Source organism: Haliotis rufescens, unplaced genomic scaffold (assembly GCF_023055435.1).
Source record: "Haliotis rufescens isolate VD_foot unplaced genomic scaffold, xgHalRufe1.0.p SCAF_11, whole genome shotgun sequence".
Classification (NCBI taxonomy): domain Eukaryota; kingdom Metazoa; phylum Mollusca; class Gastropoda; order Lepetellida; family Haliotidae; genus Haliotis; species Haliotis rufescens.
The window spans coordinates 29,950,676-29,966,169 of record NW_025963791.1 but is presented as its reverse complement, the minus strand read 5'-3'; the positions used below and the strand labels follow the sequence as shown (position 1 = coordinate 29,966,169).

At 37.1% G+C, this 15,494-nt stretch overlaps 1 protein-coding gene across 1 annotated transcript in view; it reads left to right on the top strand.

Moving 5' to 3' along the window:
- Positions 1-4,082, top strand: part of LOC124132591 (glutamate receptor-like) — a 45,320-nt gene extending 41,238 nt beyond the window's left edge. The window contains exons 13-14 of the mRNA XM_046496569.2: positions 66-316; positions 2,065-4,082. Coding sequence (XP_046352525.2) covers positions 66-316; positions 2,065-2,359 — 546 coding nt within the window. The 3' untranslated portion in view covers positions 2,360-4,082. The remainder of the gene's footprint in view (positions 1-65; positions 317-2,064) is intronic.
- Positions 4,083-15,494: the final 11,412 nt, after the last annotated feature.

Sequence of the window (15,494 nt, the reverse complement as noted above, 5' to 3'; positions counted from 1 at the left end):
AATTTTGAACGCGACGTTAAACACCATTTCACATCACCTCACCTCACCTCACCTATCTCTTTTAGGACGCTGACAACGGAGTATATAAAGACGTGTGGGGAAAGATGAGAGGCTATCCTGTCGTGAAGAGTAATGATGAGGCCCTGCGACACGTGAGAGATGGGACAATGGCCTACATGACTGACAGGTCACAGTTAGAATACATTCTGTTGCATGACTGTGAACAATACTCCCTGGCGGACGAAATCTTCAACACTGCAGGACTCGGATTCGTTGTCCCAGAGAATTCCCCATTTTTAGAAGCATTTAACTATAAGTAAGCATGGTACTCCTCCTAAGAATATATGTAGTGCGTGTTTTCTTCCAAGACCAAGATGATAGTCTGAGTAAATTAGAATAGTAACATATTTTTAATAAACGACAGTCGTCTAAAGGCACATATTGATAGCATCCTATGTCTAGAAATGTTCCACTCATCGTAGTTGGATTCAAACACTGAACATATAGACTTTTCATATTGTTGAGACAGACCATACCTCAATAACATCATTGACAAAAATCAGAACGAAAATAAAAAATAAATATTCTGCTTTATTGTCTTATAACATCTCGTGACCTAAAACAATTGACAGAGAGTTCTTATGATTGCTGAAAGGGTTTTATCGAGTGTATTTATTTGTTATTTCACCCGAAAAGAGAAATATCCTCTTTAAATCCTACTTACTTTACGAGAAGAAGTAACGAACACGTTTTACTGCCCACAAATCGCGAATGACCAGACACAATTTGTATTTGTATACACGGCACCACTCCAACACTTCATCCTAGTCAAATTAGGAGCCAAAGTGTTATTCAAAACAATGAAGGTTTGTGCAAATAGCGGAAACGCCCCAGGGAAGACCTTCTCATCCAATACACTACATTCAACTTGTTTGTATCACTTGGTCTTCATTCCAGAACAAGATATTGCGTGTATATCTAGTGTGTGTTAATACCATCACCAACATTGATTTAGTTCTAAAGTACCAATTTCTTCCATTTATTTTATTGACTGGTGCCAAAATGTGTTTGTGTAAAACTGAGATAAAAGACTAATTGTTTTCCATTTATCTTAATACCATCCGCCCGTGCAGCTTCTGTAGCTACACGCAAGGGCGTCACAACACATGATACACATTAATGCTCTCGTGATCTACATGTTGAAAAGAATCCACTTTTCGGAAGTAACTTACCACGGGTAATTTGATGGCTTTGCACTTCGTAACATCATTAGTTTTTAACTGCAATTATAAAGAATACATTGTAAACGGAATGCACTGAAAATCACTGGTCCAATGTTGTGTTTTTTTACAAATCCAAAACCTTTTTAACACCTTACTTCGAACGTTAAATGGCTGGGGCTATCAGGCGAATCACTGAAATGATCAAAGTTGTAATGGTATGCCCTAAAGCCGAATATGGCACATGTATAATTTTTTTATGTTTCTGTCTGTTCAAACGTGATACCTTTTTGGGAACATCTGGTATTATCAATATTTGATGGTGATTCATGGACGCATGTTCGTGATATGTTCAACCGCACTATACAGTTGTACAATCCACTATCGATAATATTCCTTAAAAACATAGAAAGAGTTTTGTCGTTTTTGTTATAAATTGCAACGTCATGTTTGCCCTTAATGGTATTCTGAGAATAAGTCAATTGTGGGAAAGGATATATGTTGTTCAATATCTTACGTTAAAGTCAAGTAATTAAATGCGGTAATACTCTCGTAGAATGCTAACATTAATAGTGGTTAACATTATACAATTTATAATTTGGTGGAAAGTGAAACTGTTGTTACCGTTGAAGGCATTTAGGTGTAAATTTATCTCTAAACAAAGGCTGTTAAACTTCTACATTAATGTGGATGGCAGAATTCCGATCCTTTCACATATAATCCCCGTGGCATTCATATAAGGTAGGTTGGAATATAGGTTTACATCTAAGAAGTTGTTATTTTTGCGTGAAAGTATCACTGGCTTCTTTATAATATTAAAGAAATACGCTTTTTATTTTTTCAGCATAATGAAAATGCAGGAAGCTGGTTTGATTGATAAATGGAAACAAAAATGGTGGCCGAGTTCAGACAAGTGTAGCGGTTCAGAGAGGACAAGTTCGGCAACAATACTAGGTCTTGACAGTTTGGCTGGACCATTTCTTATATATGCTTCTGTGGTGGGAGTGGCTTTACTGTGTCTCATTTTTGAACTTGGGTTACATGTAACTAAACTGAACATGTTGTGTCAAAAGATAAAGCAATGTCAGTCATCAGGAACACAGGATTTATCTCTGCACCGCACCGATTCAAGGACGTAACGGGCATTAGGAGTGACGCTGTGGTGTAACAGATATCTCTTTTTGTAATCAACTGACTCGAGCGTGTAACCTTGTCTGACGAGTGGGGTTAATGATGCTTCAGCGTTATTAAACGATCACCTTGTGTTTGATCAGGTGACTCTAAGGCATAATGATAACCTGTGTATTATCAAATAAATATTAACTGATTCCGGGACATAACGGTATAAATGTAATATACCGTATTCGACGTAACAAGCGCCCATGGCGCTCTCAAAATAAGAAATATGGGGCTCTTTCTTAGAATATTATTTTGGTGGAAAAAAAGAGAGTTGAAAGATAAATTTTGTGGTTTATGCTGACAGCCTGAAATGTTTATATACGACAGATATATTTTTCCAGAATTTAATTGCCCACAATTAAGGGTGCATATAACACACTAGTGCGTATTATATACGAACAAAAAAGTCTTGTGAACATTGATCAATCGGAAGGGGTGCGAATTTGGATTGTTCACTACTAGCCAATATATTAGCAAATATCGCCATGGGCGCTTATTACGTCGAATACGGTATGTAACTAATATGTTGTAGATTTCATCATATTTAATGTTATCTACCCTGTCCTCTTCTTCACATCATGCTGCACTGACAGCATGACGTCACAGTGTTTGATATGACGCCATCTGCATCTGTCATAATAGATCCTGCTCATATTTACAGTTCACACTATTTGATATCGTTACACAACCATATTCCACCTAACATATGTATCTGTACTTGTGAACACGCAACGATAACTTCGTAGTGTTGTATCAAGTTTTCCCGTGTTTTTTTAGGTGAACACATCACTTGCATGTACATATGTTTGTGACGGGTGCCACCGGTCTGACAGGATTCGTTCACCCTGGTGTCACCACTATTTGATATTGATCCACAAACACGTGCTTATGATGTAGTCGGAATCGGATTCGTCTGCATTTAGCAGATATTAATTATGATTATGGATAGGGTTTTGTCGCTTTTATATGCATGTGTCACTAGGGGGGTGAAGGGGATTTTACAAGCTGACCGATCTTGTACACCCATCCGGTCTCATGCAGTTGGTAGGTCCCGTACACCCAGCTAGTCACATATGTCGCTCATATTGATTATGTATAATGTAATACTACTCTCATTTTTGTAGTGATATTGATTTTGTTCTTAAATACATATTTTGATAAAATGACGTTGTTGTTTTTACACATTCATTACAGTATCATTACATATATAAATTACATATATAACTGTCTGTAATGATACTTGAAGGATTATTTTTATATATCTCATTCTGTTTGGGCACCTACTCCCATCAGCTGTTAACGAGTGAGTGTATGAATGATCTTTATTTCCTCCATTAATTTCGGAGAGTGATCTCCATTTGTAATCATGTTGACACAACATATTTACAGGAATTATGCAGAGAAATTGAATGATTCACTATACTGAATATTTACATGGCGTGATCCTGGTATGAGATATACTGTCTATTGATAGGTCATTGATCGCAGGTTCCAAGAGTTTATTTCTCGTGATAGATAAGATATGAGTCATGCCCAGCTGTCACGGCTCATATCCTCTACAACAGGGGTTATACCACCTAGTAATGTCACAAGTTTTACTTCCTCAACTGCACAGTCTTTAACACACTTGTATTTGTTGTTTCCACAAAATCATAATAGTATCATATCATATTATATATATAAATTCCCTCATCGACATTTTGAATTCTTCTGAAACCATGAAGGATTTACAAATTTATATATATATAAATTTGTAAATCCTTAATGGTTTCAGAAGAATTCAAAATTATTATACAATTAGAGCAATTTATATATATATATATATATATATATATATATATATATATATATATATATATATATATATATATATATATATATATATATATATATATATATATATATATATTTGTAAATCCTACATGGTTTCAGAAGAATTCAAAATGTCGATGAGGGAATTTATATATATATGATATAATATGATACTATTATGATTTTGTGGATGTGTGTGATATATATATATATATATATATATATATATTATACATTTTGAGTTCTTCTGAAACCATGAAGGCTTTACAAATTTATATATATATATATATATATATATATATATATATATATATATATATAAATTTGTAAATCCTTCATGGTTTCAGAAGAACTCAAAATAATAATAATAATAATAAAGGGTGTGTATATATATATATATATGAATTTGTAAAGCCTTCATGGTTTCAGAAGAATTCAAAATGTCGACGAGGGACAGGAATGCGTGAGACCGGTCTTCAGAAGTTGCCTCTATGTACGTGGCTGGTAGTCTATCATAAACACGTACTTCATTCCAACATGAACATTGTGAATAGGAAGCCAGGTTTTTATAGTCGTGGGGCACTTCAGGTCTGGTTCAATTAGAGGTTTACGTGTGTTCAAACAGGACGAAAGTATCATGAATTGTCAATATTCTGGTCTTCTTGGCAAAATAATAACAATTAGAATATGATCGTTATCTGTGAAATGTGAAACAAGCTTTTGACTTTTCACATGATATTCCACCTCTCGCAGCCGGACCCCGTTCTACAAACCCATCTCACCTTTTGTCCAACTCAAACAAGTCACTAAAATGCATAACAATGGGTTAATATATATAAACCATTTCTTATGGAATTACCATTATTGTAGACATTACATACAACTTACATAGTCTCAGTGCAAGTCACTAAAATTAAATATACTACTCAAAAGAGGTTAAGGATCACCCGATTATTTCATATTGGTAATGTTAATCTGTCATGGCATGAGAGATTAACTATTGTAATATGGAAGAATCAGTTGATCCTCAACTTCTTTTGAGTAGTATACATAACAATGGGTAAAGATTATGTAAACCATTTTTATGGAACTATGAGAGAACATAATTGTGGACGTCATTTACAACTTATATCATTTCAGTACAATTAAACCACATTAATCCGGAATATACCGTTTGAAAACAAATCGACATATGTAAGTATTAACGAATCAAAGGAAATAATGTATGTAGGCGTTCCAAACAAGACGACTGTCCTGAAAGCAGGGATTCCAGACTATCGAGGGCCATACTAATGAGGTGATACTGTAAACCCTGTACATACGATATTCCTGGAACTAAAATCGGGCTGTGAGTTTGGCCCACATACCCTCAATATTGTACCCGATAGAGAAGGTGAAACGCGACACTGTGTACGTAGAACAGCTGTTTTTTGCCCTGACGGCGAACGTTGGCTTTTGTTAAGCATACCATGCACGTGTTAACGTATCTTCTTCACATGGTTATCTAAACATATTCATGAAAAATAATAGGATGAAAACATGAGCTCACTTAATGCATGAATAGGATTGTGTTAAGTGTAGAATTCAACATATCGCTCCACCAAACCAGAATGACCTTAAAACATGTTCTGTCAACACTTCACCGAAGTTCTGATGGCTTTCGATCGAGTGATATGTTTTGATTGTATTCAAGTATGCAATTGTAGCGTTTTATGCCCAACATCCCGATGTGGTTTGTCGCTCAAGGGATTTGATATTCGATGACAAGTTATTATGACGAATCACAACTCGACTGTCCACTAATACCACTATCTGCTATGTGTATAAACTCATTAGTTACCACATTCAAAAAATTCTCAACAAGATAGATTATGTAATAGCAATTAATATGCTGTCAAAATTCATTCCATTTCTTCTTCGAATGTACCTTATATGATGATTTTAGGGAGACATTACTGACAGCTATCGATAATCTTGGAGGACAACAAACTCTACATAGTATTCTTTTTGGTGACCCAAACCTAAATGTTTTATATATAAACACAAAATGTATAATATTTGCATATGTTTGAGATGCACACTGTCTTCACTTTCCAGCACATTGTACATATCCTTCATATGAACACTGTATATATATTGCGCATTATGTTTCCACAATGTCAAGCTTCAATTGTAAATTGTTCATTTCCATTTTGCAATATTATGTTTAACTGTATATAGGGAGAAGGCGGTAATAAGCGATGTACTTGTGCCCAATCCCTTTGTCTTTTTGGACAATTAAATATGTTTAATAATATGCTGTCAAAAGGTTATTTATGATCATAATCAAACAGCCATTAGGGAAACAGTGCTGTTAAGAGTGTTTCTTAGAAGAACAATTTTGCACAACAGCATGTCCTGTGGTTAGTATATATTTTTGTCCTAGTCAAACAACCTTGCACAACAATTTCAATGAGGGGTAATTAAAGTATATGCACAACATCATGTTATTGCAAGAACACGTCAGATACACATGAAAAAAATGGTCTTTTGATCAATGTGATTGACATTGGCAGTTATTAAAATGTTTACGAACACTAAGCACGCTTAGTGGGAACATGTTCAAGGTAGCGAGGCTTGTTGCTTTGATCGTAATCCAGAAGTGTTACACGGTGGAAGTTGGACATGTGTAATTATACCCAATCAATACAGTGGCTCACAAAAGTATGAAAATGAGTATGGGGTCGTATCTTTCGGTTAATCATAATGCAATTGTCAAAATGTTAAAAGCTAATTAAGGATAATCTCAAATGGAAGTATCTAGTTATCTTCAAATGGGCTTTTTAAGTAGCACAGCTTCTAAATGTATGCGTGCAACTGAACACAAAAATGTGAATTTATATGATGAAGGAGGCCTTTGCGTCACCTTTGAGTAAACAATGGTCCTTTTCGCGCGCGCGTGCGTGCGTGCGTGCGCGTGTGTGTGTGCGTGCGTGCGTGCGTGCGTGCGTGCGTGTGTGTGTGTGTGTGTGTGTTCGTTGGTGTGTGTGTTGGTGTGTGTTACGTATAAGTATGACCAAAGGCGGGGATCGGAATGGATGCGCGATACGTTTAACATGTTGGCAGGGTATAAACGCAACGCAACTGAGAGTGGTTTTAGGCTTCACGGTGTTTTTAACGCTGTATTTCTGCCATAACTCAGTGGTCAGTTGTAGTGATGAGGTGAAATGAGGTTTAACGTCGCGTTCAATATTATTGCACTTACATAGCGAAGTGCATGCACGTGTGTGTGTGTGTGTGTGTGTGTGTGTGTGTGTGTGTGTGTGTGTGTGTGTGTGTGTGTCTGTGTGTGTCCTTGTATTTTTACGGACTGATGCCGATTTAATAGTACTAGCCCACTGAGATACCATGCCGCAGTTTAACATGAATACCGAAATCAGACACAGTATTCTGACCCCGAGCCGACAGTCCTTATTTAGCCCCTAAATGCTGAGCGACAGACATGATGACAACAAGTACCATCTTAAAACGGCTTTTGGTATGACACGGCCGGGGATCGAACCCAGTATCTTCTCCACTAGGTCAGAAAGGGGGTTGGCCAGATGGTGGAGGTCATAGATTGTATCCACTCTGTTTGATCTTGACTAATTAAGTATGATAGCCATGAACAGCCCTGATATATATATCACAGACGCTACTGTGTCACCACGACCCTGCTTCTTTATGACTACTATTATATGACCTCGATGTATGCGGTTTCGGAATGAATCCATCATGCAATGAAGCTAATTGGATCTAAACAGAAAATTAGGAATATTTGTTCGGCAAGGTGAGGTGAGGTGAAATGAGGTTAACGTAGCGTTCAAGATTTTTGTTGGGTAGAAATTAATATATACGCTTCTCATTAAGGTTAAGAGGTTGCAGTTACCTGTTTCCCATCGGTTTCCAATACGTTTCCGCCAAAATAATGACCTGATTTCTACTGATTCCGTTACATATTAGTGTCATTTATTCGTTTTTAGGTCGGTTAACTTATCCCGAAAATTTATGGAAATCAAACGTATTTTTGGATTTGTAAGATGTTTCGACTATTTTGACTGCAATACATTTTTCAAAGTGTAAAGTAAGTAGAGGGCGAACGTAGAGTGAGAGAGTGAGTATGGCTTTACTCCGATTTTAGGAATATTCCAGCAATATCACAGCGGGGGACACCATAACTGGGCTTCACACATTGTACCCACGTGGGGAATCGAGCCCGGGTCGTCGGCGTGACAAGGGTACGCTTTAACCCTGGGGCGTAAGTGGAGGCATGGGACATTATCTGTACCTGAAAACTGCCTGAGGGGTTGCAGTTGCATTTGGAAACGACAAATGTTTTTATCTATAGCATTGCATCCACGCAGATAGTTTACTGCATGGCGTACTTTATGGCGTATAAAGTCTATAAATATAAATAGAAGTAGAATAGAAGTCGGAACGTCCCACGCTAATGCCCTGTAGCAAACATTCTTGTTCCAAATTTGAGAAAAAAGTACTGCGATGGCGACAAGTTGGAGACATGTTGATCGGAAAAGAGTAGTGGCAACGCACATCAACAAGTTCAATCCCGTCTCCTTCTTTGCCATACCATGCTAGCATGTACAGTTTCCACATTGCTCTTGCTACCACACTGAACATGCACGCTGCATGTATAACTACACATCGACAACGTCACTTATGTAAATGGTTCAATATTCTAACATATGGTTACGTATGTTGACAGTGCTGACAGAATCCCATTGTAGTTCATCAATAGGTAGCAACAGGTTGGACTGTAGGCACATATAATACCTTCTGGCTTGAGCACATGTCGCTCAGCTGGATGGCGTTTGATTTCCAATTACTAAATTGTAACAAATGACGCTTATAACCAACTTCAACCCGTTATTGTGGTACAACATCCTCTACAATGCTGAAGATCAATGCCGACCTTGATGTTTCTGTGCAAGCTTTATTTGCTGTTTCTGTACAAGCGGTGTTTATGTGACAAGATATGGTTTAAATGAATATTGTCAATTAGAATCACCGATTCGTCCAAGTTAAGGTTCTTGGATTGTCAGCACCGGACACGTATTCTTGGGTTCAACAAAGTGGTAACTAACGTCCAAGTTGTCATGCATGGATTCAGACTTGTCTCCAACAATAAACCATAACTCACTCACGCACACGAGGGTCGTATATGAGGGTTCATTTAGAGACTGGCATATATAAGAAAACATCGCACTGAAACCTGTCCCACAGCAACTACCTGCCCCATATTGCTGGAATATAGCTTAAAGCGGTGTAAACCACAACTCACTCACTCACTGCAAGGTGGGAAGGGGTCGCTAGTAGTCAAAGCGTTCGTTCGTCACGCCGGGGTGCCATCCATGAGTACAATGAATGAAGCCCATTTCTGGTGACCTCCACCGTGATATTGGTTGAATATTGCCAAAAGCGGCGTAAAACCATACTCACCCATCACTAACTTGCCCATAGCAATAAATGCTGATGTTTTTTATTTGGATTCGTGGCATTGAAGCGAAATCGAACCTCAATGACATGCTTTGAACCCGACAGAATATCAAGGGGAATAACAATGAATGCGTTTCAGATGCGTATTTGTGAAGTTATCTGAGACGTCATGCAGTCATCCTGATAATAAATGGTTAAGCCAGATGGCAAATGTTCGTTTTATTGTATGTTTTGCTTTTACGCTTTGCTCTGAATCATGAGCACGTAGGGTGACACAAATAAATTACGTTCACGAACTACGTGGAGCGTACATTGTAGGTGACACTATCCGGAAGACCTGGGAAGTCTATTGCTTTATGCTCGATGAATAATATCATATTTCGTCAAAGATATGAAGGACAAACACGTAAAGCATGACTGACGATTGATTGACGAACGTTAGAGAGAGATATGCCGACCTTTAAAACACATTGCCTTGCGAAATATAATATTGTATTGCGACGGCTGTGTTTTGTCAGGATGGGCCTCACAACTATAAAACTTCAACGCAAGAGAATAATCAGACTCGATAAGCTGCCGAAACAGATTGCATTACCCAATATAAAAATATATAAAGTTGCTAAAATGCAATGTTAAACGTTAAAACCGATAAATGATCTGTTATTACGTAACTGTACAAAAACGGGCATGTCACCACAGGAAAGGCACGAAGATAATTTTTACATGGTTGATTTATTGCCAGTAACGACTATGTGATTACGGTCGTCGAGGTATTTTGGGGGCACCTGATGAAAACATTTCTACGGCAGGGATATCAAAACTGGCGCAAAGCTGGGCCAAATATATTGAAGACCAACGAGATTATATGGAAAAAACAATTCTAATTCTGAAACATTTTCTATTTGAGGTAACGGACTTTACGTTTCTTAGTACAAACGCCTTTGTCTAAATAATATTTTGTTATGGGTCCGACCATTATGGTTTCTTGGATGTGTCCATAGACCTTCATTCAACCCACAAACGACAAATAATGTAATGTTGCACTCAAATCTGTTTCAAATTAATAGGTTCCGAACGGTAAGATGAATGTTGCCCAACAACAATCCGTACGGAAATGTTTCAGTCATGTTTTATTACTGAAATTGATTAACATTACCCTTTCTCAGTACTAGCAGTCATTACTAGCAGTAGTGATTATGATGAAAAACTTCATGTTCCTAGATTCAAATGAAACGGCTAGTGTTCAATGGCATTTTGTTTGTATCTCTTCTTTGTTATAGAAGCAACGAGTGCCATACTATAGATAATTGTTCCTTAATATGATGCCGAAGACAGATATTTGTATTGTTAGGGGATTCCTATTAATGAGGCTGCATTGGATGCTAACAGTCACAGCAAATTTATAAGAACATTTATATGAAATCGAATCTTCTTCAAAGAACAACAAATGATTGAATATTTCAGGAAATCATAGGTTCTTTCGAAAACAAATACTATAAATGGGTACGTGTTTGAAGGAACGTATTTGACGAGGATATTATCAAAGAAATCTGCTCATTACCCATGACAGTTCTTCCGAAGCGACTGAAAACTTTAAACAAAGGAAAATATGTGCTCACCACTTGACTCGAATTAAATCAACAATGTCTAATGAAAGAAGTATCGAATAACACGGGAACCAAGTTGATTTCGATTTTAAATGCTTAATAACAAGACATCTCACTTCTTTGAATATTGTTTGCGGGAGGTAAACAATGTCATGATTGTCAATATTTACAACGGATAATCTGAAATGAAAATAATCCAAATCATTTATCATGTTGGAGCGAAATAATGAAGAGCATGTTTGAAAATGAACATCAAGTGTGTCCATATACCAGCTTTGGAAACTATTTTGTTGTATGTGATGTATGATGTAGTACTGTGTACACAGCAGTATGCCATACTTTGAAAGTGCTTTGAAACATGCATGTCATGCATTAACGCTAGCTGTCCTAAGGCCTTTCAAAATCTCCGTTTACGAATCTTTCTTTAAAACTTAACATCGATTTAATACATTTATGAATATGTATGATACATGTTAACAGCATGCTAGGCTCCCTGCAAACGGTTTTGAGATTATCAAAGCACATGTTAATCCAGACTTAAATTCAATCTAATATCGTCCCACGTATTTCTATAGAAATTAAGCTACATTTCCAAATTACAAATAGTTCTATAAAGACGCCATGATACCAAAAATGAAAACAATAGTCCAATTCAAACCTGGCCTGACAGATATATGGATATGTAAGAAAGATTGTGAAGAAATACTGAATTTACTAACTGGTTATAGAGGATTGGGCATACATGCGTAATTCATAACTCGATGCATACCTAGCATTTTTTATCGTTGGAACCAAAGTGTACACCACTTGAATGTTCTCGTTCCAGTTGCAGTGGCACCGATGTCGAAGTAATCTGGGGGGAAAGTAGTTTCTCAAGCTGCTATTCATTATGTGCATGTATATACAGGAAGGATATTAGTACTTAAAGTGTATGTTAATTGCCCACTGATCAGCAGCACGCACCTTAACTGCTGTCCCATTTGTAATGAAAGATATTGCAATCAAATGCTCTATCAGATGGGCTCCTTGAGTAGACTGCGGTTCCGGCCATCTGGGTAATTGGGAGTTACTAATTGAGCTTGAAAATGAAGCATAGTGCAATGAGTGCAGATTTAATGACACCTGCTCAGTAGGATAAATATATATTGGTTGATGATGGAGTCGGATACTGCCTATTCCAATCTTCAGATGAGACTCACATGGTTGGTTATGTAGTAATTACTGCTGAGGACTTCGATCAGAACTTTTGTATTCGACCTATTATTTCGTGCTCACCTTGAACCCGTTAAGTAGTTTTTCTCTCACAATAAGTATTCCATTTACCCATTTTTATACCATATATTTTCTAACCTTATGGAAAAGAATATGTGCATGCTTTGTATTTGGTTGTTGGGATTGGATTTCCAAGTACTTCTTTACAGTTTAACCTTTGTCGGTGCAGAAAGACTTCAAACAGACAAAATCTCTTTTAAGAAGGAACAGAACGAACCCAAGTACTATATGAATATGTACATGTAGAAATACGAAAGCAAATTAGTCAAATGCTCTCAAAGTAAGGAGTACAGTCAACGTACTGACTTGCCTATTCGTACTGACACAGATGAAGGGATCGACCAAATAATAATAGTCTGATGAGAGGGGAGACAGGCCTGTTTGTTTTGGTTGAGACAGTGTATATTTTCAGTCAGTTTTACAATTAGCCTTCTCTAAACAATTGCTTGGGGACCCAGCACACGTTATTGGTCAGAACATTCATCATGGTCAGTGAACGATTTACACATATCTTTGTAAATCATGAGGATATCTTACATTGTCAGTTTCATATCATTTATATATTGCCAAACGGTTTTCATGTTTTTTTTTAATTATTGTAATATATTTCGACACCCCCTATTTAGATCCATTCGAATGAAAGTGAACTGATTGTGTTTCGTGATTCATAGGTATGTTTCATTGATGCAATATTCCCAGTGAAATCAACCATATCAATTTGGTTTTCCGTTCTCATCTGCCTATGAAGTATTTTAAGTGCCCTTATTATTTGGTTGAAATCCATAGTAAATGGACACACCGCTTTGGTAAATCTTACGAATATTTTCCGAGTGTTTAAATTTCATATTTCAACACTGATAATACAGTGAGTGAGTGAGTGAGTTTGATTTGACGCCGCTTTTAGCCTTATTCCAGCAATATCACGGCGGGGGACACCAGAAATGGGCTTCACACATTGTACCCATGTCGGGAATCGAACCCGGGTCTTCGGCGTGACGAGCGAACGCTTTAACCACTAGGCTACCCGACCGCCCCCACTGATAATACAGACCTCCCTTTCAAATCAATAAAACGAACAGTAAGTGGACACTGCATTCGCATCAATTATTAGGTTGTGGTTAAATATTGCAATGATTATTACTCTTATAATCAATGAGAGTAAACACGTCTTGATGGTTTAGACATTAGGATGACCATTGGAGACACTCTCATCATATCCAATTCCTTGTCATGTCTCTATAAATTGAACTGGCAGGCTTATATTAGAACGCATATGTTGCAGTGTTTGCTTCCTGTCTGAGTACATATATATCATTGGGATTATCAAGGGCTTCTTTTCATTGAGTAACAACCTCTTGAGTTAATTAAATGCTATATAGAACGATATGGGGTTGTTTTGCCTTGGAGGCTTAAAGGCTTAGCGTGTTTCCGGGAGGGCACCATATGTTCAAAGCAGATTGTATGGTACATGGGCAGAAGCGGATGCTGACTGCTATTAATGATATGTTTTATACTTGTATATTTATCGCAGATGTGCAAATATGCTTTTCCTTTATACTTTATAATAGATGTTGTTTTGATTGTTGGTCTGTTGTTTAACGCAGCACTCAGCAATATGCCAGCTATGCCGGCGGCATGTACACAACAGAGGAATATTGCTAAAAGCGGCGTAAAACCTCACTCACTCGCTTTGGTTTTCAGTGATCCATTCATAAAATATTCAACACCATTTTGCATTTTACGCCTAATGGCGTTGACGTTTAATATTATATTGCCAACCATTAAATTACTACATTAAATGAAATATCATTCCACAATTGATGTCAACGCGTAAATTTAATATTTGATCCAAATTGAGACAGATGTGATTAGTGTCAAACAGCAAGCACAAATTTGTTGTTACGTCTTTTGAAGTGTATTAAAAGAGAACTTCAAGTCTGATAGATCATGTGAATCCTGACCAAGTGGTCATGGGTGAGATGTCCAAAACCAAACGCTTGTTATCAATATTAATAGAACAGGTGGACAGTGTTCACGTTCCCTCTGTTGACGGCTATGAGCACTGAGCCTTGTACAACCATCCACGGTCGAGACAATCAATACACCGCAGCCTTCTTGGCACAGTTTGATTGAAACACGGGAATGTGGAATTTCGAAAACAATTCTAGAATGAATTAATATGTGATGTATACCTATTGAGTTACAAGTTGACTAAATGAAGTATTAAATCAGTTCTATTACTATTTAAATTTATCCCCTTTACAAATACGTTACCTTTCTTGTGCAACGAAGAACTCTCATATTTACCTCTAAGTTTCGTAATCATAAATGCATATTAAAAATATTTGCTCACTCTGAAAAATATTAAAAGCCGCAAACTGTATGGACAAAATACATATAGATTTTGGATATATTTCATACTATTTTGTGATATGAAGTACCTAAACGTGTAAGCTGTATAAAAAAATGTACATGGTGTAGTCATTGACAGTGGACGGAGTGAGCAAATATCAGTAAGCCAATATTCCAACTATTTTCACGGCAGTCTGTAACCGTTTGGACCAGATAAACCAGTAATAGAAAGCAAGACAAACCTGTAGGCCGCTGTACGGGCTCAAGCAGCGTTGATTTGGGGCCTATTCCTGTCCGGCTCCCACAAGGGCACAGTGCGAGAAATGTATAACTAAATATAAGCGCCATGTATTCGTATAACCTACATTAAAGTTCCAAAAGCCTGCCTAAAGGTACATTTTTAAAAATCAAAATTGCATTTTTAGACATTTGGTGGAATATTATCTACATTTATGTCTGTCATCAACAACGTCAACAACACTACTTACTTGTTTGCTGTTTTTGTTTCTTTAAACGTACCACCTACCCACCCCCGCCAACCCTGTTTCAATAACTTGTAAGAACGAAATATCCCTGTAAA